Genomic DNA, 18263 nt, shown 5'->3' with positions numbered 1-18263 from the left:
CCTTATTCAAGCAGAGAACAAGGACATTCTACTACAACATCTGGCATTTGTAAAAAGATTACGAACACGTCTAGGGTACACAGTAAATGAAAAGAAATCAAAACTCATACCCTCTCAAGATATAATATTCCTGGGTGCAAGCTTAAATACAGCTGCCCAGATGGCTTATCTCACGACAGACAAGCACAGACAACTGACTACTTATTTCAAAATGTTGGCAACAAAGACCCAGTTATCTGCAAGAAAAATTCTGCAGGCCTTGGGTTTCATGGCATCCTGCATTCTGCTAATTCCATATGCAAAATTGTATATAGGTTCATAGGTTCATACTAGGCTATCTACCCTGGGGCATTTATAAGCCTAGCCCGATTGTGTTTGGCTTACGCCACCCCTTGATTTGAGTATACTGTGCCCTTTTTAAAGTTTAGTTTACTGTGCCTCTGTCTAATAGTGACACGGATGTAATCCCCAGGACAAACCTACGATCCCCCATCTACTCATCAAGATTCTTCTTGAAGGGAGTCAGTGGGGTGCTCTGCCTAATATGAATTGGAATTGTATTCCAGAGCGAAGGGAGCCTCTGGGCTATGAATCTGTCCCTCCAGCATATTCTATTTATTTCTGTGCTAAGGTTTAATTCCCAAAATGCATGGCTCTAAGGGATTTAGATTTACTGAGGTGGAGCATGTCCATTAATTCTGGGTTGGACATAGCTTTATATGTCAGGCATAGATTGCCTCGAAGTAGGCGGTATGCAACTGAGTAGAGCTGGAGTTTTTTTAACCGAGCAGCATATGGCATCTGTTTGAGTCCCTTGATCCTCCTGGTGAGGTACTTTTGGGGTCTTTCTAATTGCTGCAGGTGTCGGGTAAGGTACATCCCAAAGGGGGCATTGTATTGTATGATGGGCCTGATGAGGGGTGAATAAAGGGGCACGATTACCTCTCTTGATCTAGATGTGAATCCTTTCATGATGAGGTGGGCTATGTAGAAGGTCTTTCTAACCACTTTGGCAATGTGGTTGTCAAAGGAGAGATTGCAATCAACTTGGGTCCCCAGATCCCTAATTACTTTCTCTGTACTTAATGGGTTACCACCTATGTGGTAATTTGTGGGCACATTGTTTTTGCCAAAGGGTATGACTATACACTTTTTGGCATTTAGCTTTAGACCATGGCTCTGGCACCAGTTATCCGTCTCTTTGAGACCTTTTTTGTGTCAGCTGGAGAGTCGATTATGGCGCCCAGTTTGCAGTCATCTGTGAACTTGGTGAGCCATAGTCAAGTAAATACCAAATAAGAGAGGTCCCAGGACAGAACCTTGTGGGATGCCACTTGTGACCGGTTTCGAGTCTGACATGGCTCCAGCAACTCTGACTCTGTGGGTTCTGTCTTTGAGCCAGTTTGCAACCCATCTTGTGACATAGGGATTTATATTTAGGCTGGATAGCTTATCTATGATGCCCGATTGGGGTATTGTGTCAAATGCTTTTGCGAGGTCCAGATAGGCTGTGTGGACTACCTTCCCTTCATCTATGGCCTTGGTGACTGTTTCGAAGAAGTCGACCAGGTTCAAAAGGCAGGATCTGCCCTTGACGAAGCCAAATTGGGTAGGATCTAGTGTCTGTAGGTCCCCAATGTCTTTGTTTATGAGTTCCATGATGATCCTCTCCATAGCCTTGCAGACTAGGCTAGTCAGGCTTATGGGGCGATAGTTTCCAGGGTCCAGAGGCCACCTTTGTGGAGTGGGACCACTGTTGCTGTACGCCATTCTTTGGGCACATATCCTGTAGTGAGGCTGAGATTGTACAGCAGTTTTACTTGAGGGATTAGTTCTTCTTGGAGTTCATGTAGGACGCAACCCAGGATGCCATCTGGTCCCATGGAAGCAGTGTTTTTTGCTTTGGAGAGGGCGGCCTTCACCTGAGCATCAGAGATGTTTGGGAGGCTGCACTCTGCCGGGATAGATACTTGCTATTTTGGGGGGGGGGGGTTTGCACTGAACCTGTCTGCCAGGATACTGGCAATGTCTGTGGGTTCAGTGTATCTTTTGTCACTTAGAATCAACTCAGAACAAGTCTAGTGTCCTGTGCAATTTTTCTCTCGAAGCTGGCCTTGGAGGATTTTATGAGGGATCGTAATTTTTTGCTAGTACTGATCAGAGATGCCTTCCCTTTTAGGGATTCTATCATGTATTAGCTTCCTCCTTCTGTTGTACAGTTTATTTATGGCTGGGGTCCACCAGACTGGATGCCTGCCTTTGGATGATTGGGTCTTGATTTTGTTTGGGATAGCATGATCCATGCATTCCTGGAGATGTCCGTGGAATGCGTTTATATAGGATTCTGCAGTTTGGGCCGTAGTTTCCACTGGCCCTGGGGCCTTGAAGGATTCCACTTTGGTTATGAGAAGTGTGAAGTTTGCTTTTGAGAAGTTTTTCACTGTGTTTTTCTGGGCTGGGGGTGGGGTCGGGATGTGGATATCCAGTGAAATTAATTTATGGTCTGATTTTACCAACTAGGGATATACTTCTGGTATGGAGCATAGAGTCCCCATGTTGGTAATGATCAGGTCTTGTATGTTTTCCCCTCTTGTGGGAGTGGTGACTAGTTGTTCCATAGCATATGAGGAAACTTCAATGGTATCTAAAAAGTGTTTGGACTCAACATTGCCACAGCCTGGAAACAATAACTACCCTCATTCCCTGCCTGCAACAGGAGTCTCGATGGTGGGAAAAGCCTGTCACCACAACACGGGACAGACATTCACCTTGCCCACAGCCAGGCAGACATTGACAACAGATGCATCAAATTATGCCTGGGAGGCCCATATGGCAGGAAGATGTATTCAGGGCACATGGCCCGCAAGTCAAATGCATCTACATATCAATCAAAAAGAGATGCTAGTTGTTCAGAATGTCCTGACAGCCTTCAAGGATCTACTTCATCCAGGACAACTACTGATAAAGACGGACAATACTACAGTCATGTGGTACATAAACAAGCAGGGAGGCACACATTCCTAACCCCTCTGCAGGCTAGCCATGAACTCGTGGGAGACAGCATTGACTTATCAAGTACATATACAAGCACAATTCCGGTCAGGAAGGACAAATAACTCTGGCAGATGAACTAAGCAGAAACCTAATGGATCCCCACAAGTGGAAATTGGATTCACAAGTCTTCAGCATGATAACAAGGACCTGGGGATGCACCGACATAGACCTATTTGCCTCCCCTCACAACTACCAGCTACAGAGATTCTGCACAAGGACTTATCACAAGCAAGCATGGAAAGTGGATGCTCTATCTTTCAGCTGGAAAAGTCTAACAGTATATGCCTTTCCTCCTCTGCCTCTCCTCCCCAAGGTACTCCTCAAGGTCAGACAAGAGAAACCAAAAATTATACTGATTGCCCCAGACTGGCCCCACCAGCACTGGTACCCAATCCTAAAGAGCTTGTCTCAATGCCCAGCTTGGACATTCCCACAAATTCCTCACTTATTGACCCAACAAGACAGTCAGATACTGCACAGCCAACTCAGGACCTTAAACCTGGCAGCATGGCGGATAATGTAGCCATCCAAGGCACACCTCTCTCTAAAGCAGTGATGGATGTTATTTTGGAGGCCGGGAGGCCTAACACCAGAAAATCTTATGCAGAAAAATGGAAGAGATTCTGTGCTTGGAACCAGGCACAAGGTATTGATACAAGTGTTCCAAATATTCCTCAGATTTTGCAATACTTAACTGAGATGCTGGAAGAAATGGAAACAGGTGATCTGCTGTGGCGACCCCTAACGGGAACAGCTGAAAGAAGAAGATGATGATGATGAACTGAGATGCTCAATAAAGGCCTTTCCTTTTCATCAATTAAAATTCATGCCTCTGCCATTTCGGCTCATTACAATACAGAACCACCTATTTTTTCTCATCCATTACTAAGGCAGTACCACAGAGGGGCCAAAAACATAAGACCTCCAAGGAGAGCACCAATACTTGCATGGGACCTCAACTATGTCTTGGAAAAACTCACACTGCCTCCATTTGAGCCAGCCTCTGCAGCTGATATAAAATTCTTATCCTGGAAAACAGCACTGCTCCTAGCAATAACCTCCGCTAGATGAGTCTCAGAGTTACAGGCACTCATGGCTGTGGAACCTTTTATAATTTTCCATCCTGACAGGGTTTCTCTGAGGACAAACCCTACATTTATGCCTAAGGTAGTGTCCAGTGTGGCCCTTAACCAAACAATTAATTTGCCTACCTTTTATCCACACCCACAGAATAAGGGTGAGAGAATTCTGCATTCTTTGGACATTCACAGGCAGCTATGCTTCTACTTGGACAGAACCAAAGCTTTCAGAAAGACTGAACAACTTCTGGTGGCATATGCTGCAGGATCACAAGGAAAGCCCATCTCAAAGCAGACTATTTCAAAGTGGATAGGCCACTGCATTCGTTTCTGCTATTCACAGCATGGAAAATCAGTGCCTAAGGGCATTAGGCCACATTCAACCAGAGCAGCAGCCACTTCAGCAGCCTTCCTCAGAGGAGTACCAACCAAAGACATCTTAGAGGCTGCAACTTAGAGTTCAGTGCATACTTTTACAAAGCACTATCACTTACCTCTCTACTCTAAATCCAGGGCAGGTTTTGCCACTGCAGTTCTGCAGGGCCTGATAGGCTCTCCTAATCCTATTTAGCACCAGCCTCCCAACCTTAGCTTTGGGATTCATCCCAATTGTAATGACTGCAACAGTGAAACACGATAAACGTAGTACAGTTGTGTACCTACCATAAATGTAGATGTTCGAGTGTATTCACTGTTGCAGTCCAGGTTACCCTCCCACCATCCCCCTTTTTCTTTGCTGGGACTTATCTGTACTTCTCTATTCTATACAACCTATGTGGTGTATTTGCTTGTAGATGAAGGAAAAGTTGTTTTTGTGCATGCATGCTTATTGGCATAATTTAGGGTACCATTTTAGGGGCACCTGACATCTGGGGCAAGAAAAACTGAAGAAAATGGTGTTGGCTGCATCTTTTATCCCCTTGCGCACTGACGTCAGGGAGGACTCGACAGCAACTGACGCCGGACCTAGACTTTGGAACTCGGGCCGACCTGCGGGTAGCCTGCGAGCAGGATAACCCAATTGTAATGACTGCAACAGTGAATACACTCGAACATCTACATTTATGGTAGGTACACAACTGTACTTTTTGGGGATAGGGTGATATAACTACAGATGCGCTTGCTGTCACTCATTTGTCTCTAACACATATAACAAGAAGGCTGGGGTATTTCTTTTAGATGCTTTAATACATAGAAATACATCAGGATGGATAGCAGCATCATAAAATATGAACAAACTAGTTAACAGACAGACCTTACATACATAACATGCTTACATCTCAACAGCAGATACAAAATGGCAGTCAGGCTTGCACTTGCTCAATATTTATACACTTGTGCAAGCCCTTGGATAGCTTCTTAAAGGCACATACACACATATTGATCTACAGTTGCTAGTTTATTTGTATTTTTCTTTGAGACTGTAGAAATAATAGGTAAGGTGTACACAGGTAGCTGTACTTGGAATATCTCTTTCCAGGTTTTACTTTTGTTTTCTGGTAAAAGTGTAAAATGATCACATACCAGAAGAGTAATCAATTAATTCTGGTCTGTATTATATTAATATCGTACTAAAAATGTAAATGTTGATCAAACCAAACTCCCAGATAGCAGAAATGGATAGTGGTTTCTAGTTACTGTCATTCCTCTGTGCATGGATGCTTTTAGAGTTCCCTAAAATCAAAAATGTGCATATTTATATACTTGTAAACTCTGTACATGTGCAGGTATCATTTTTTTTTATTTGTAAAAACTGTACTAATTTCATGGTTGCAGGTATCACACAGGCTCTGGAATTAAGGCGGTCTGTCTCAGTGTAGTACATATCATGACATATGCCTGCATAAAGCTAGCATATTCATAAGTGTAGGAAGTTTGAACAAAGAAAGCCAAATTTGGAATGGCGAAGATACTCTTAATCATAGTCACCAAGGAGATTCCCCTCAAAAAGCAGTTTTATATGTGTAAGAATGTATCTGCTGTTTCCTTTGTTATACATAAGTTTTTCAAAGTGATGAGTTATTCAAAGTAGTGTGCAGAAACAACAGCCTAATGTTGCTTCTCGTGTAACTTATGTTAAAAATAAAAGAAAGTATTTGGTTTTATTCAATGTATGTTAAAAATGTTCATCTGTTTATTATATGCAATATGATAAACAAAGAAAGCAACCTAGTGCCACCATTGTGTTAGGTGGTATGCAGAAATTTAAGTCCTTTCTTGTCTTATCACTCATTTACAGAGAGAAGAATGTCAGATTTCCGCTTGTTTTAATAGGTACAGTTGTAGAATTAATGAATTTTTATAGTGGTATTAATTTCTTATGGGACCTCTCATAGGAAGTGGTTTATTTGGTACTATAACCATTTTTTCTAATCAACATTTTTTAAACAGTGATACCTGTTACATTCTTGCTTACTATCACAGTACTGGATCTAATGCAATTTTCCTGTAAACCAAAAGTATGCCATTTTGAAATTTTTTATTTATTTATGGGCATCCTCACTGGCTTATAGTAAATCAGTTATTTCTTTCATGGTGTGCTTTCTGAACAAATAAATATTTTCAATGAAGCAGAATTCATTGTCACTGAATCCTATGATTGAATACCTCGTATCACCTCTTTCTGTTGCATCCCCCCTGATAGAGACAGGTGTGTTTACAGATGATCAACATTGTGAATCCAGGCTACACAATGTAGTCTTCTCAAAAGACTATTTTTTGAAAATAAAAGTATGGGGGGGGGGGCAGAATCTCCTCCCTTCGCTCTGGAATAGAATTCCAGTTCATGTGAGGCAGAGCACCTCACTGAATCTCTTCAAGAAGAATCTCGATAAGTGGTTGGGGGATCGTAGGTTTGTCCCAGGGATTACTCCCATGTCACTATTAGACAGAGGCACAGTATACTCAAATCAAGGGGTGGCGTAAGCCATACAGAATCGGGCTAGGCTTATAATTGCCCCAGGGCAGATAGCCTAGTATGAACCTATGAACATATGTACGAGTCTGTGATTTCTTCATCTCTTACTTAATATATTTAGCTGAAAAGCTTATGACTTAGGAGCTAAATGACATTTTTTCCATTTGAGTTGGTCCCAAGTGTTAACATAATCTCTTTCACATGCACACATATTAGAATACTGTTTTCCCATTACTTTGCTCTGAACGAACCTTCCTTGTGTTAGTTATTTCAGATGTAAATAAAGTGTTCATTGTGTCTACTTTGTGAGACATGTCTTCTGAGATTTGCTTCAACAGGCCATGTGACTACCAGAAGAGACAATTTTTTAATGTATGACAGGCTACTGATTTGTAAAAAGCAGCAGACACCATCTCTATGGTAATGACCTGCAAAAATAGATATTGAAATGTATAGGGTGTTGCACTGAATAGTGCAGGACAAGAAAAATGAATCTACTTGTATTTCATAATCTTAATGAAAAAGGACCGTTTAGAGTAATGTGGTTCTGTATTAAGGCCACCCGTCTGTTTCACCTGAATTTGGTTAGGAACCCAGAGTTTTTGTAATGTTAATTGGGGTGTTTGAGGTGTGTACAGAAAGCTCTCATATCCGAGTGGTTTGTGGGAGTTTGGGGTTTGCCATTTCAAGAACTCTTTAATCCCTCGGCTAATAGCAAGAGGTTGAGTGATTAAAGAGCGCAAAACTAGTAAGAGCATCTACAGTAAATGCATGCATGCATATTGCAATGTGTCACATTGTTCACTATATTCAGTGGAACAGAGTGTAGGCTCAGACAGGCCCTGAGTAGTTACATTATGGTGAACATCTGTAAACCCACTTGTCTTCATCATGGGAGGTAAGGAAAGAAGTGTTAGGAGGTAATCCTAGAATGAGTTGTGTGATGAGAAAAATATATGCAATTTATGATGAGGCAGTCCCACTTCTCTGGTTTTAAAAGTTCATTCAGCATAAGACCTCTTACCCTCTCACCCTATCAAGTTATTTTTTTCCTTTTTCATATTTCTTGATACAGAAACTCGTGCAATGACTGGCTTGTCATAAACTTTTCCTTTTGTTGTAGGAAGATGCAAATATAATATACTTTGGTTACATATATTCCATTTGCCTCTTTGGGAGTTTGATCTGTGTGTTTGCTGTTTTTTATGGTAATGTATTTTACTGACATTTTACACCAGACTACTACTGTTTTATGAGGTCATGTCTTTACAGGGAGAGTAAAAGTTTTCCCTGTTTAGAATACTTACTGAAATGCATTTTTATGTGCTACAAATGTGTTTATTATGCAGTATATACCCTCAAGTCTGCATGTCATCGTGTTAATGTCTAGAAGACTAACATGACTTAAAGGACAGTTTTTACTAACAATGAATTCAGACTTTATCAACTTGCCTATATTTCAGATGTTCTTTCTGGAACAAAAGCAAATGCTTGGTAAAACTGAAATATTAAACTAAGATTAAAAAGGCATTGTCTAATTAATAAATATATTTATTGTGGACTCTTCTGTAGTGTGTGAGGAAGAATTTCCCCTTGTGAACATTTGGTCCATTGGTCAGAACCTCTTCTTTAGAGGGTCATTTCTTTAGAGGCTGACCATAGAGTATAAGTCCATGTGCAGCAGGTGGAGGGAGGCTGTAGGAACCAGAAATGTTGGAGTTACAAAACCAACAAATTATTAAACAAAAACCAAACTGCTTACAAAGCCTTCAAATTTTACTCTGCACAACACAAGCCTAAGCTCTTCTCCGCCTATAAAGAACTCTGTAAAACCACAAAAAAAGCTTCATTAGAGATAAAACTTGCTGTCAAGGCGAACAGTAATAGAGCTTTCTACAATTACATCTAAAAAAATGAAGGGGAGGAAACAAAAAGTAATGCACTATTAGAAAATAACAAAACTAACAGAGCTAACAGCTGTAGCTGACACACTAACAAAAATTTGAAGCAAATTTCAGGCTAGAAAGGGACTTTGCAGCCACCCTACCTTTCTGCAACATCATCAGACCTGAAATTATATCCATAATGGTCAACTTTGCCCTCGGTAGTGTCAAAAACACCAGATCAGATGACATATTAGAAGGACAAATTTGTCCAGTCAGATTTAGCCTAGTTGTACTGCACCCCTTATGCTAATGCTTAATAATGCATTAAAAATTAACTAAGTCCCTGTTGTTTTGGAGCAGGCTAATGTGAGCCTTATCCTCAAGGAAAGCCCTTCCACAAAACCCAGTAGTTACATATGACTTATCCTCATGAGCATTGTTATTCTGCACTGTTAAAGGTTAGTATCTATCCACATGCTCTTCCCATATTTAACAATGCAGAATACCTTATAACAGGTCTCAAGACTAAACAATAGAAAATTAATCTGCATCACCGGACTATATATTCCTCCAGGTCAAAACATAAGCACTGCAAAAGACCTTAGGCACAGTTTATCTGACAGTATACATATGAAACAATCATAATGTGTGTTCTCAGTATAGACTGGAATCAAAATCACTCAACCATTCTTCCTATGAATCTCTTTGGATTTTCACAGTTAATAAATGCCACAACCAGAGTACATAAACAAACCAGAAGGAATCCTTCTTAGATTGGATTCTTACAATAAACCCAATGCCATAAACTCATATAGTTGCCTAGCTAATAGTATTAGTGACAGTCTGACAACTTGCAGAAGGGTAACTTACAAACATACTTAACACAAACATTTCAAAACAAGCAATTTCATCTCCTCACTTAAACTGTACAGTTGGAATGTCCTAAAAAACATGTCCCTAGAAAATACAGTACCCATGCCCTACTAAGAACAAAGAGAGTGTTGTCAAACCCTTCAACCTGGTTTACAAAAGAAAGCAGGTAAACTCTCCTTCAGAGAGAGAAAACAAGGAAAATATGGCCCCAAAACAAAATTCAGTCTGCCTTTTAGAATTTTAGACACTTAAGAAATCTTACACACAATAAATAAATAAATAAGAAATAACAAATGACAAACACTCCTATTTCTCTAAGCTCCAGATTCCACATCTAAACAATCCCAAGTTCTTTTGGCCCTCACTAAACAAACTGCTTCACCTTGGCCAAGCAACAAGTCCCTCACAAGCAAGTAATAACCACTTGGACAATATAGCAACCCAATTTAACTCCTCCTTTATGATCACCATACTCACTCTTACAAAACAAAGCTCATTATCCCATGTAACATTCTCAAGCCAGCACCTCCCCTGTAACATTCCCAAGCCATAGTAACACCAGCAACACCCATTTTTCCTTCCAGCCAGTCCAAACCACCTATATAAGAAAAGATCTATGCAACCTAAAACCAACATCCTTCCAACATAGTACCTAAAACCCGCTACTGATGCTCTAGCTTTCCATGGCTCAATCCTCATTAACCTATCCATAACAGAAAACCATGTACCAACCATCTAGAAGAAATCACTTGTAATACTACTGCATAAAGGAGGCAACTCAACTGACTTGTCCATCTACAGACCCATCACTATACTACCACCTCTATCAAAAATACTTAAAAAAATGCATGCACTCCCAATTTCCCAAATATCTTACTGACAATAGCCTGCTTTCCACAACCAAACATGGTTTCTGTCCCAGTCACAGGTTCATAAGTAAATACTAGGCTAGCTGCTCTTGCTGAACATTGCAAGTCTAGCCAGTTTCTCTTTTTGTGCTTGAATTAATCTATCCCATTTGGTTATAGATTGGCCCTACCAATCCCATTGTTGATAATTATATATTAGCCCTAATGAGAATAACTGGAATCATACCATAAGTAACTTTAGGGAACCCATGCATTAGTAGTACAGAGACATAGTACAACAAGTGCTCTTAGTTTTATCAATACTGCCATCCACAATAGAAGTAATGACAACCTAATCTTGGCTCTTTTCTTGCATCTCCCAGAGGCTTTTGAACCTTTCCTTACTGGCCCTTAATCATTCATCCCTCAGTAGATGTCATAGCTACCTAACAGAGGCACCAATCAGTAAAATGGAAACAAGATTTCTCCAACTCTCTACCAGTCACAGTCTGAGTCCCATAAGGCTGAATTCTAGGCCTTCCTTCTATTCGATATATTTTATTAAACTCCATACTGCCTCACAACAAGCAGACAGTATACAGCTGATGTAGCCCTCATCTGTCCTGTCCCAACACTTAAAATCCTACAGGAACTTACCCAAGCATCATTCTCATCAGTAGAATTCTGGTTAGGTAATACAGACCTAAACCTAAATGCAAAAAAGACTAACCCAATGTTTTTTTAATGTCAAAACAATATAATGAACAAAAACACACATTCCACATACATTCATCTAACAACACTAAAATAAAAATGTAACAGAAGCCAAACTACTTAGTCTACTGATAGATGACAAACTCAGATATGACAAACATCTTCTCCAAGCCATCAAAAAGTACACACATGAAATTAGACTCCCTATATAGAGCAAAGAGATACCTTACTGACACCACAAAGAAGCCCATAGCCAGAACCTACCTACTCATGCCCCGCTTATATTTATCCCTTATCTTCACAAATTAAACTAACATCGTCTAAACTCGACACATGATATAACAAAAATAGCCAAGTTCTCCACAAACAGTTCCCCAAAAAAACGTGACTGCACAGCCCTAAAAGAACTAAACTGGCTTCAACTTCCAAACCACTTTATCTGTACTCAGCTAGCCATTGCCCACAATCTTATCAAAAAGCCTGAAAATTGCCCCTCTCTAAAAACATAGTACAACCATACAGTAACATCAGAACACTAAGATCCAATAGTGAATCTGTCCTAACTGTAACTAGATATAAAAGCTTTGCTGAATGCTTACTATACTCTTACTACATTACAAAACTGTTGAACTGCATGCCAGTCCAGCTAAAATTGACAGAAAAATGCACAGTCTTTAAATCCCTACTGAGACATCTTAATCAGACTTCGATTTTTTTCTTGCTCTACACCTGGATAATCTTATTTATGTAATCCAGTAATCTGAAGTACCTCTCAAACTTTTCTACCTCTTGCATACCTAAACTATGAAAATCCTTAGCACAATCTCATCTTCCACTGTCTGTATATTTTAAAATGTAGCTATGTGTTTTTCTCTTACCTGTCTTAATCTGATAATTTTTTCTGTTGCATAATTGCATCACTCTTACTCTATGACAAAAGACTTTTAGAAAATATAAACATTTACATGTCTCAGGAGGTACTTAACTATGTATGTATGTGTGGAGCTTTTCTCCCCAGGCCTCTGCTGATAAATGGTCTACTCCAGTCTACCCCAGTCAGACTTTCATAGCAAACAAAGACAAATAAATATAATATATCATTGTGCATTACTCCAAATCTGTATAGAGACAGCAGTGCAGTCACACTATGTGCAGCACTGGCAGAACACACATACTTTGTGCGTGCGTCATTCTGATCCTCTGTTCTATCAGATGGGCATAACCCATTACTTTTGCAAGGCCATCCTTCAGACTCCTGAAACAGTATAGCTGTTGCTGTGATTTCTTCCAAAGAAGTCTATCATTGGGAATGGAACTGTTTAAACATATTGCTTACTGTCTGTTGTACAATACCTGTCAAGTGTACTACTTCTGTTTGTTTGACGTAATATTCATCGTTTTGTGGAAAAAGCAGTAATTGGACTAGTAATTGCTGTCTTGCAGATGACCCGAGGCTCCAGTGTACTTCCTTATTCTTGTGGAATGCTGGCTACTCCTTTTGACACTTGTACTACACTAATGACTTCTTCATGTAACTGATTTCATCTCCTCCATTCACAACAAAGACTGAATGCCAGCAGCACAAATGATTATTACTTTTCATTGGTTTACAAACTTATGCCTATTTCTTGCCAAAGTTTTTTTTTTTTTTTTTCTGGCCGCTCACATTTGGCAGTGTTTTTCAGTAGTCGTGGCACTACCATAGACTCTAAAATGAGTGCACCTTTGGTTGGGGCACATTCAAGTGGAAGGCTGCTATGTCTGCATCCTTCTGTAGAAAATGAGTTTCAGCTGGCAACATTTCTGAAGCAGTGATCTTGTCCTCTGTGCATATAATCCCAAAGCATTAGTAGTTCAAGAGGTTTGCTACCACATTTCTGTGGAGAAGTTTGTTAGATTTCTCCATCTACTCTTGGGATTCTTCCTGCCATACCCATTAGTAATAGATACAAAAAGAGGCAGGAGTTGCAGTTGTAGCAGAACAGTGTTAGGAATAAGATGTTCTGTTTAATTTTTATTTTGTATAAGTTCTAATTCTTGAGCTTTGCTATTTTAGATGTACAGTAAATATTGTGTTACTCTTCTGTTTTGTTTTGAAACTGGCTTGCTTAGTCTGTGGGGCTGAGATTATTATTATTGTTGTTATTATTATTACTATTGTTATCAGATTATGTATTTCTTGAGGACTTTACCCAAAGGCTGGAGTTCACTGTGCATAGCCTATATTGGTATTCTACTTTATTTGTCCGATTAAGTATGCACATTGGATATAAAAAGTGTACACACCCCTGTTAAAATGCAGTTTTTTGTGATATAAAAAAATGAGACCACAATAAATAATTTCAAAACTTTTCCCACCTTTATTGTGACCTATAACCTGTACAATTCAATTGAAAAACAAAGAAATCTGTTAGGGGAAAAATATAAAAAAAATTAAAAAGTACAATACGCTGGTAGAGTAAATGTGCACGCCCTTAAACTAATACTTTGTTTTGTGTGCACACCCTTAAACTAATACTTTGTTGAAGAACCTTTTGATTTAATTACAGCATTCAGTCTTCTTGGGTACACACCTGCCATCAGTTAAAGAGACTCTGATTAACCCCAAATAAAGTTCAGCTGCAGACTTATGCAACCAGTGTATTTTACGTTTTATATTTTTTATATTTTTTCCCTTAACAGATTTGTTTGTTTTTCAATTGAATTGTACAGATTATAGGTCACATTAAAGGTGGGAAAAGTTTTGAAATTATTTATTGTGGTCTCATTTTTTTTTATATCACAAAAACCTGGCATTTTAACGAGGGTGTTTAAACTTTTTATATCCACTGTATATTAACACAGCCTAATATGTTACAGTGTTAAAGAATATGGTATCCTAAGTGTGGCACCTTCTTTGCATGTTGCCACTGGAAGAGGTCATGGAGGAACCTGACCAAGGTTACATACTACATTTGTGTAGTGCTCCAGATGCTACTACTGTCATGCTGATGATGTCTAGTACACATCTGGAACTTCTCTGAAAAATCTATTCTTTCTATCTTGTAGTTGTATGGCATCTGCAGCTCCTTGGTTCTGCAGCTGTCTTTCCAGACATCCAGTAGGTAAAGTGGTGTCCATTTGCTAGAACGCAAAGCAAACTGGTATAGCTATTGGCAGTTATACACCCACATGGTATGGCTAATAAAGAAAAAAAAAGTTGTTAAAAATGTGCTATTGCAACAATTTGTTGTGTAGTTCAAACTATTTTTCATAGTAGCAAAGACCTTCAGTTTTGAATTTCTGTGTATACTGCACAGCCAACTTAACTTCCTCTTGTCTAAAATGATAAGTATTCATTTTCTGCAACATTTAAGTCTCCGTTTAGAAAAATGCACTAAAAATAAACATGGTTATTTATATCAACATTACTGAATGTAAAGCATTTTTCTAGTGCTACATGACATCTCACACTCCAATAATATGCAGTACTGCTGCAGACGCATATGCTAATGATTCCCCTTCACTAACAAATTAAGGGTTATGCACCTATTTGCTTTTCTTTGTGTAGTGCTCAGATAACTGACCATTTTTTTCTTTATACAGGAGTGGGGAGCGAGCTGCCCTCATAAGTTCCTTGGAGCCTTCAAACTACAGCATGACATGTCTTGGACAGAATACAAAGACATCGAAAAACGGGATGCTGAAATTGCCATTATTGACAAGCTATTGAATCAGCAGGCAGCTCTACCACAGTGCACAGAGCCTAACTTCCAGGGACTTACCTAATAAACTGTTAAAAACATTTGCCTCCTGCAGTATGACTTTACATTAATAAAGGTTTACACCACTACCCTATATTTGTCATTTTTGCAAGGCTGCTAAAATTTTAATGAAAGGTAAGTTTCCTATAAGTTGAGCTGATCTTGCAAAAAGCTGACACCTTGTACACAGTTAAGAAGTTTATGCATCACATTAAAAAAGGTGAAGAATCCATCTCGCTCACAGGATTGCAGCTGCAGAAAAAAATAAAGAAGTCATAGAGTCCAAAGATATCTTCCTGGGTGGCATTTTACAGCCTCCTAAACTGTCTTCCTGAACTAGAGAACATCACTGAAATTAAGAGGGAAATGAGGCATTAATGTTGATGTGAAAGCCCATTAAAAGAAAAATGTTAATCTTATCACATTCAGTGGACAGTGTATTTATGCTAATGCAGAGATGAAAAGCTCAGTCATCATCATGGATATAGGAGTCTGAAAGATGTGGAACAGAAAAATTAGATGTTTATTTTTTTCAGTAAATATGATCATCTTAATAAATAGTTTTAATTCATTAAACTTAATAGCCTGCTTAAATTTTGACTGCACATATATTATTTGCATAAGATATTTGGTTTAGTTTTCCTGGTTTATTCAGCTGATACATTTGTCTAGCTGAGGGATAACTCCTTCTAGAAACTGGTAGTATCCATTGTCTTTTTTATTGATGGGAAATGCTAAAATTTCTGAGCTTGTGGTTGAATATGGGTGGTTAACATTTAACAGTATTTTAAACAGCGAGTAAGAAAAGCAGACACCATTGACCTTTTCACATAAGATGTTTAGAACATTGCTGTTTTACTTGAGGTGGAAGCAGTTTCTGCATATTTTGTGTGAGTCAGTGGCATTTACGTATAATGTGTGTGTGTATGTGTGTTTGTATATATATATATATATATATATATATATATATATATATATATATATATATATATATATATATATATATATATATATATATGGATATATTATATAAATATATATATATATTTATTTATTTATATAATCTTAAGGAAGCAACAACAATGTATGTAGTGACAGTACTGTCCATAGGAGGAAAGTCTGAAAATCCAATTGTCTTTTGACAGTGCTCTCGATATAGAGAGACTGTCCTCACTCCTGTCAAAGGTATGGATGGATGCTGCCTTCATCCAATTAAAATGCAGACTAGCTTAAATGGAAAATTAAGTAACAACCAGGCATTATTTGCTGTCATAGTCATTCTGATACCATTTTATATGTAACTTGAAAATCAAGAGCTAAATTACCTAGTTTTAATTAATTATTGAACCTGAAAACCTTTCTTCCTTTCTTTACCCACTTGCTTCTGGAAAATTGTTTAACTAGTTACTGTGTATGGTTTTAACTAACAAGCCCCACCCATCAACTTCTCTAGCATTAAGTATAGATTTGCCTATATTCCCTTTGAATAAAAAATGTATTTCTTTTAACTTTTTTAGTGTAAAAAGTGTTCATCCCGCAGTGGTGGTGCTGCGGTAGCGTTGTCGCCTCACAGTGAGACGCTGTCCGGTTCGATTCTCAGCTAGAGCGTCTTCTGCGTGGAGACATGAGTTAATGGGCGTACCTTCGTTAAAGGTTGTGCGTCAGGGCTGGTAACTTGGCATGTAAAAATCAACTACCAATCATTAGCAGACCGGAGTTCCGCTGTGGTGACCCCTAACCTGGGAAAAGCCGAAAGACACAACAAGTGTAAAAAGTCTTCTTCCTTTGGTTCAGCTGGCATATTCTCTTATTTGGTTTAACATCAAGGGCTATCCTTTTTTAGCTCCCTTGTTGTGTGTCACTTTACCAAGCACAATATGGCGTTTATAAAATTGCATGTTTAAGGATACCCATACTTTTTTATTGATGCCCAACAATAAATGAGTATTGATATCGTTTATTTAGTGTCAACATAAACTAATACACTGGTTACATAAGAGTATTCATTGCCTAAGACATACATTTCTTTTTTCCACTCGCAGGGTTTGAAACTTGATCCTGGCTATCAGTGGTAAACTCCTACATTCACATGCCTATACACTAGCCTATGAACTATACAAGTAATATGATCTCTTAGGTGGCCTTATAATTCAGCATTATATGTGCTGTAAAAAAATGTTTTTTTTCCTTAGAAGGCTGTTAGAGCTGTAGCACTAGGCTGTTTTATTTAAGTTTTAATAAAGTATTTTAATGCAATGTTCTGATTATTTATATATTTTTTTCTGATGCTGTCATTATTTATCATTAGCAGCATATTACATGTCCTTGTGGTCATCAAACTGTTAGCAAAACTGACCACAGTGACATTGTGCATAATATGTTGTAGAGGTTTGAGTGGAAAAGAAATGTTTGTGGTCTTCTCCTTCCAAAAACATGGGAATTCTTGAGAACACTTTGTAGCCATCATACAAGGAGGATTGCCCTCGCAGATGTATTAGTTGGAACATTGCTACAAGGACAGGTGCTCAGAAAGAATGTTGAAGCTTGCTCCTTCCTGAAATGCTAGGTAGTGATTTCAGCCTTTCCTAGCAAGGACTATGGCCCTAACCCATCTTCAATGGATCCAGATACTCAAGGAAGGAATGCTTCTAACTCCCACCCTTGGGAGTGCATACCGAGGTCTTGTACCACCCCACTCCTGGATGATATACTTTAGCTTGAGTTTGGCCTTCCTTATCCTAAGAACTGGTGCCTTGAGTCATTATGTTATGAATCTGTGGTACTCGGGAATGAAGACTTTCTTCAATATGTCCCTCTCAAGACCCACTTAGGTCAGAAAGTCAGAGAGTTAGTTCATCAGGTTATCCCACTCACTTCTCTGGGCTAGACATAAGCAGGTGTTTTACTTGTGGAAGCTTAGATTATAGATAGAGGAAACCATTATTAGATTGCATTGTTAGGCAATTCATTCTGAACCTACACCAGACTGTTGCAGGCCTCTCCTTGGTATGCACCACATTTACCTGCCATATAGTCAAGCATTGCTTCCCAGTCCCCTAAAACCAGTAGGTCAGATGCTTGTTCTAACGTTATACTGTGAGTGCCCTTATTCTTGAAGGTATGGAGTGGAGCTTGCATGGTGTTCCCTG

At 39.0% G+C, this 18263-nt stretch overlaps 1 protein-coding gene across 1 annotated transcript in view; it reads left to right on the top strand.

The window, feature by feature from the left end:
- CCHR2.PART0H1orf50 (chromosome chr2.part0 C1orf50 homolog) overlaps positions 1 to 15203 on the top strand; it is a 171409-nt gene extending 156206 nt beyond the window's left edge. The window contains exon 6 of the mRNA XM_044061891.1: positions 14957 to 15203. Coding sequence (XP_043917826.1) covers positions 14957 to 15139 — 183 coding nt within the window. The 3' untranslated portion in view covers positions 15140 to 15203. The remainder of the gene's footprint in view (positions 1 to 14956) is intronic.
- Positions 15204 to 18263: the final 3060 nt, after the last annotated feature.

Source organism: Protopterus annectens, chromosome 2.part0, assembly GCF_019279795.1.
Source record: "Protopterus annectens isolate FY-2018-M chromosome 2.part0, PAN1.0, whole genome shotgun sequence".
NCBI classification, from domain to species: domain Eukaryota; kingdom Metazoa; phylum Chordata; order Ceratodontiformes; family Protopteridae; genus Protopterus; species Protopterus annectens.
This window is presented reverse-complemented; position numbering and strand designations above follow the sequence as displayed.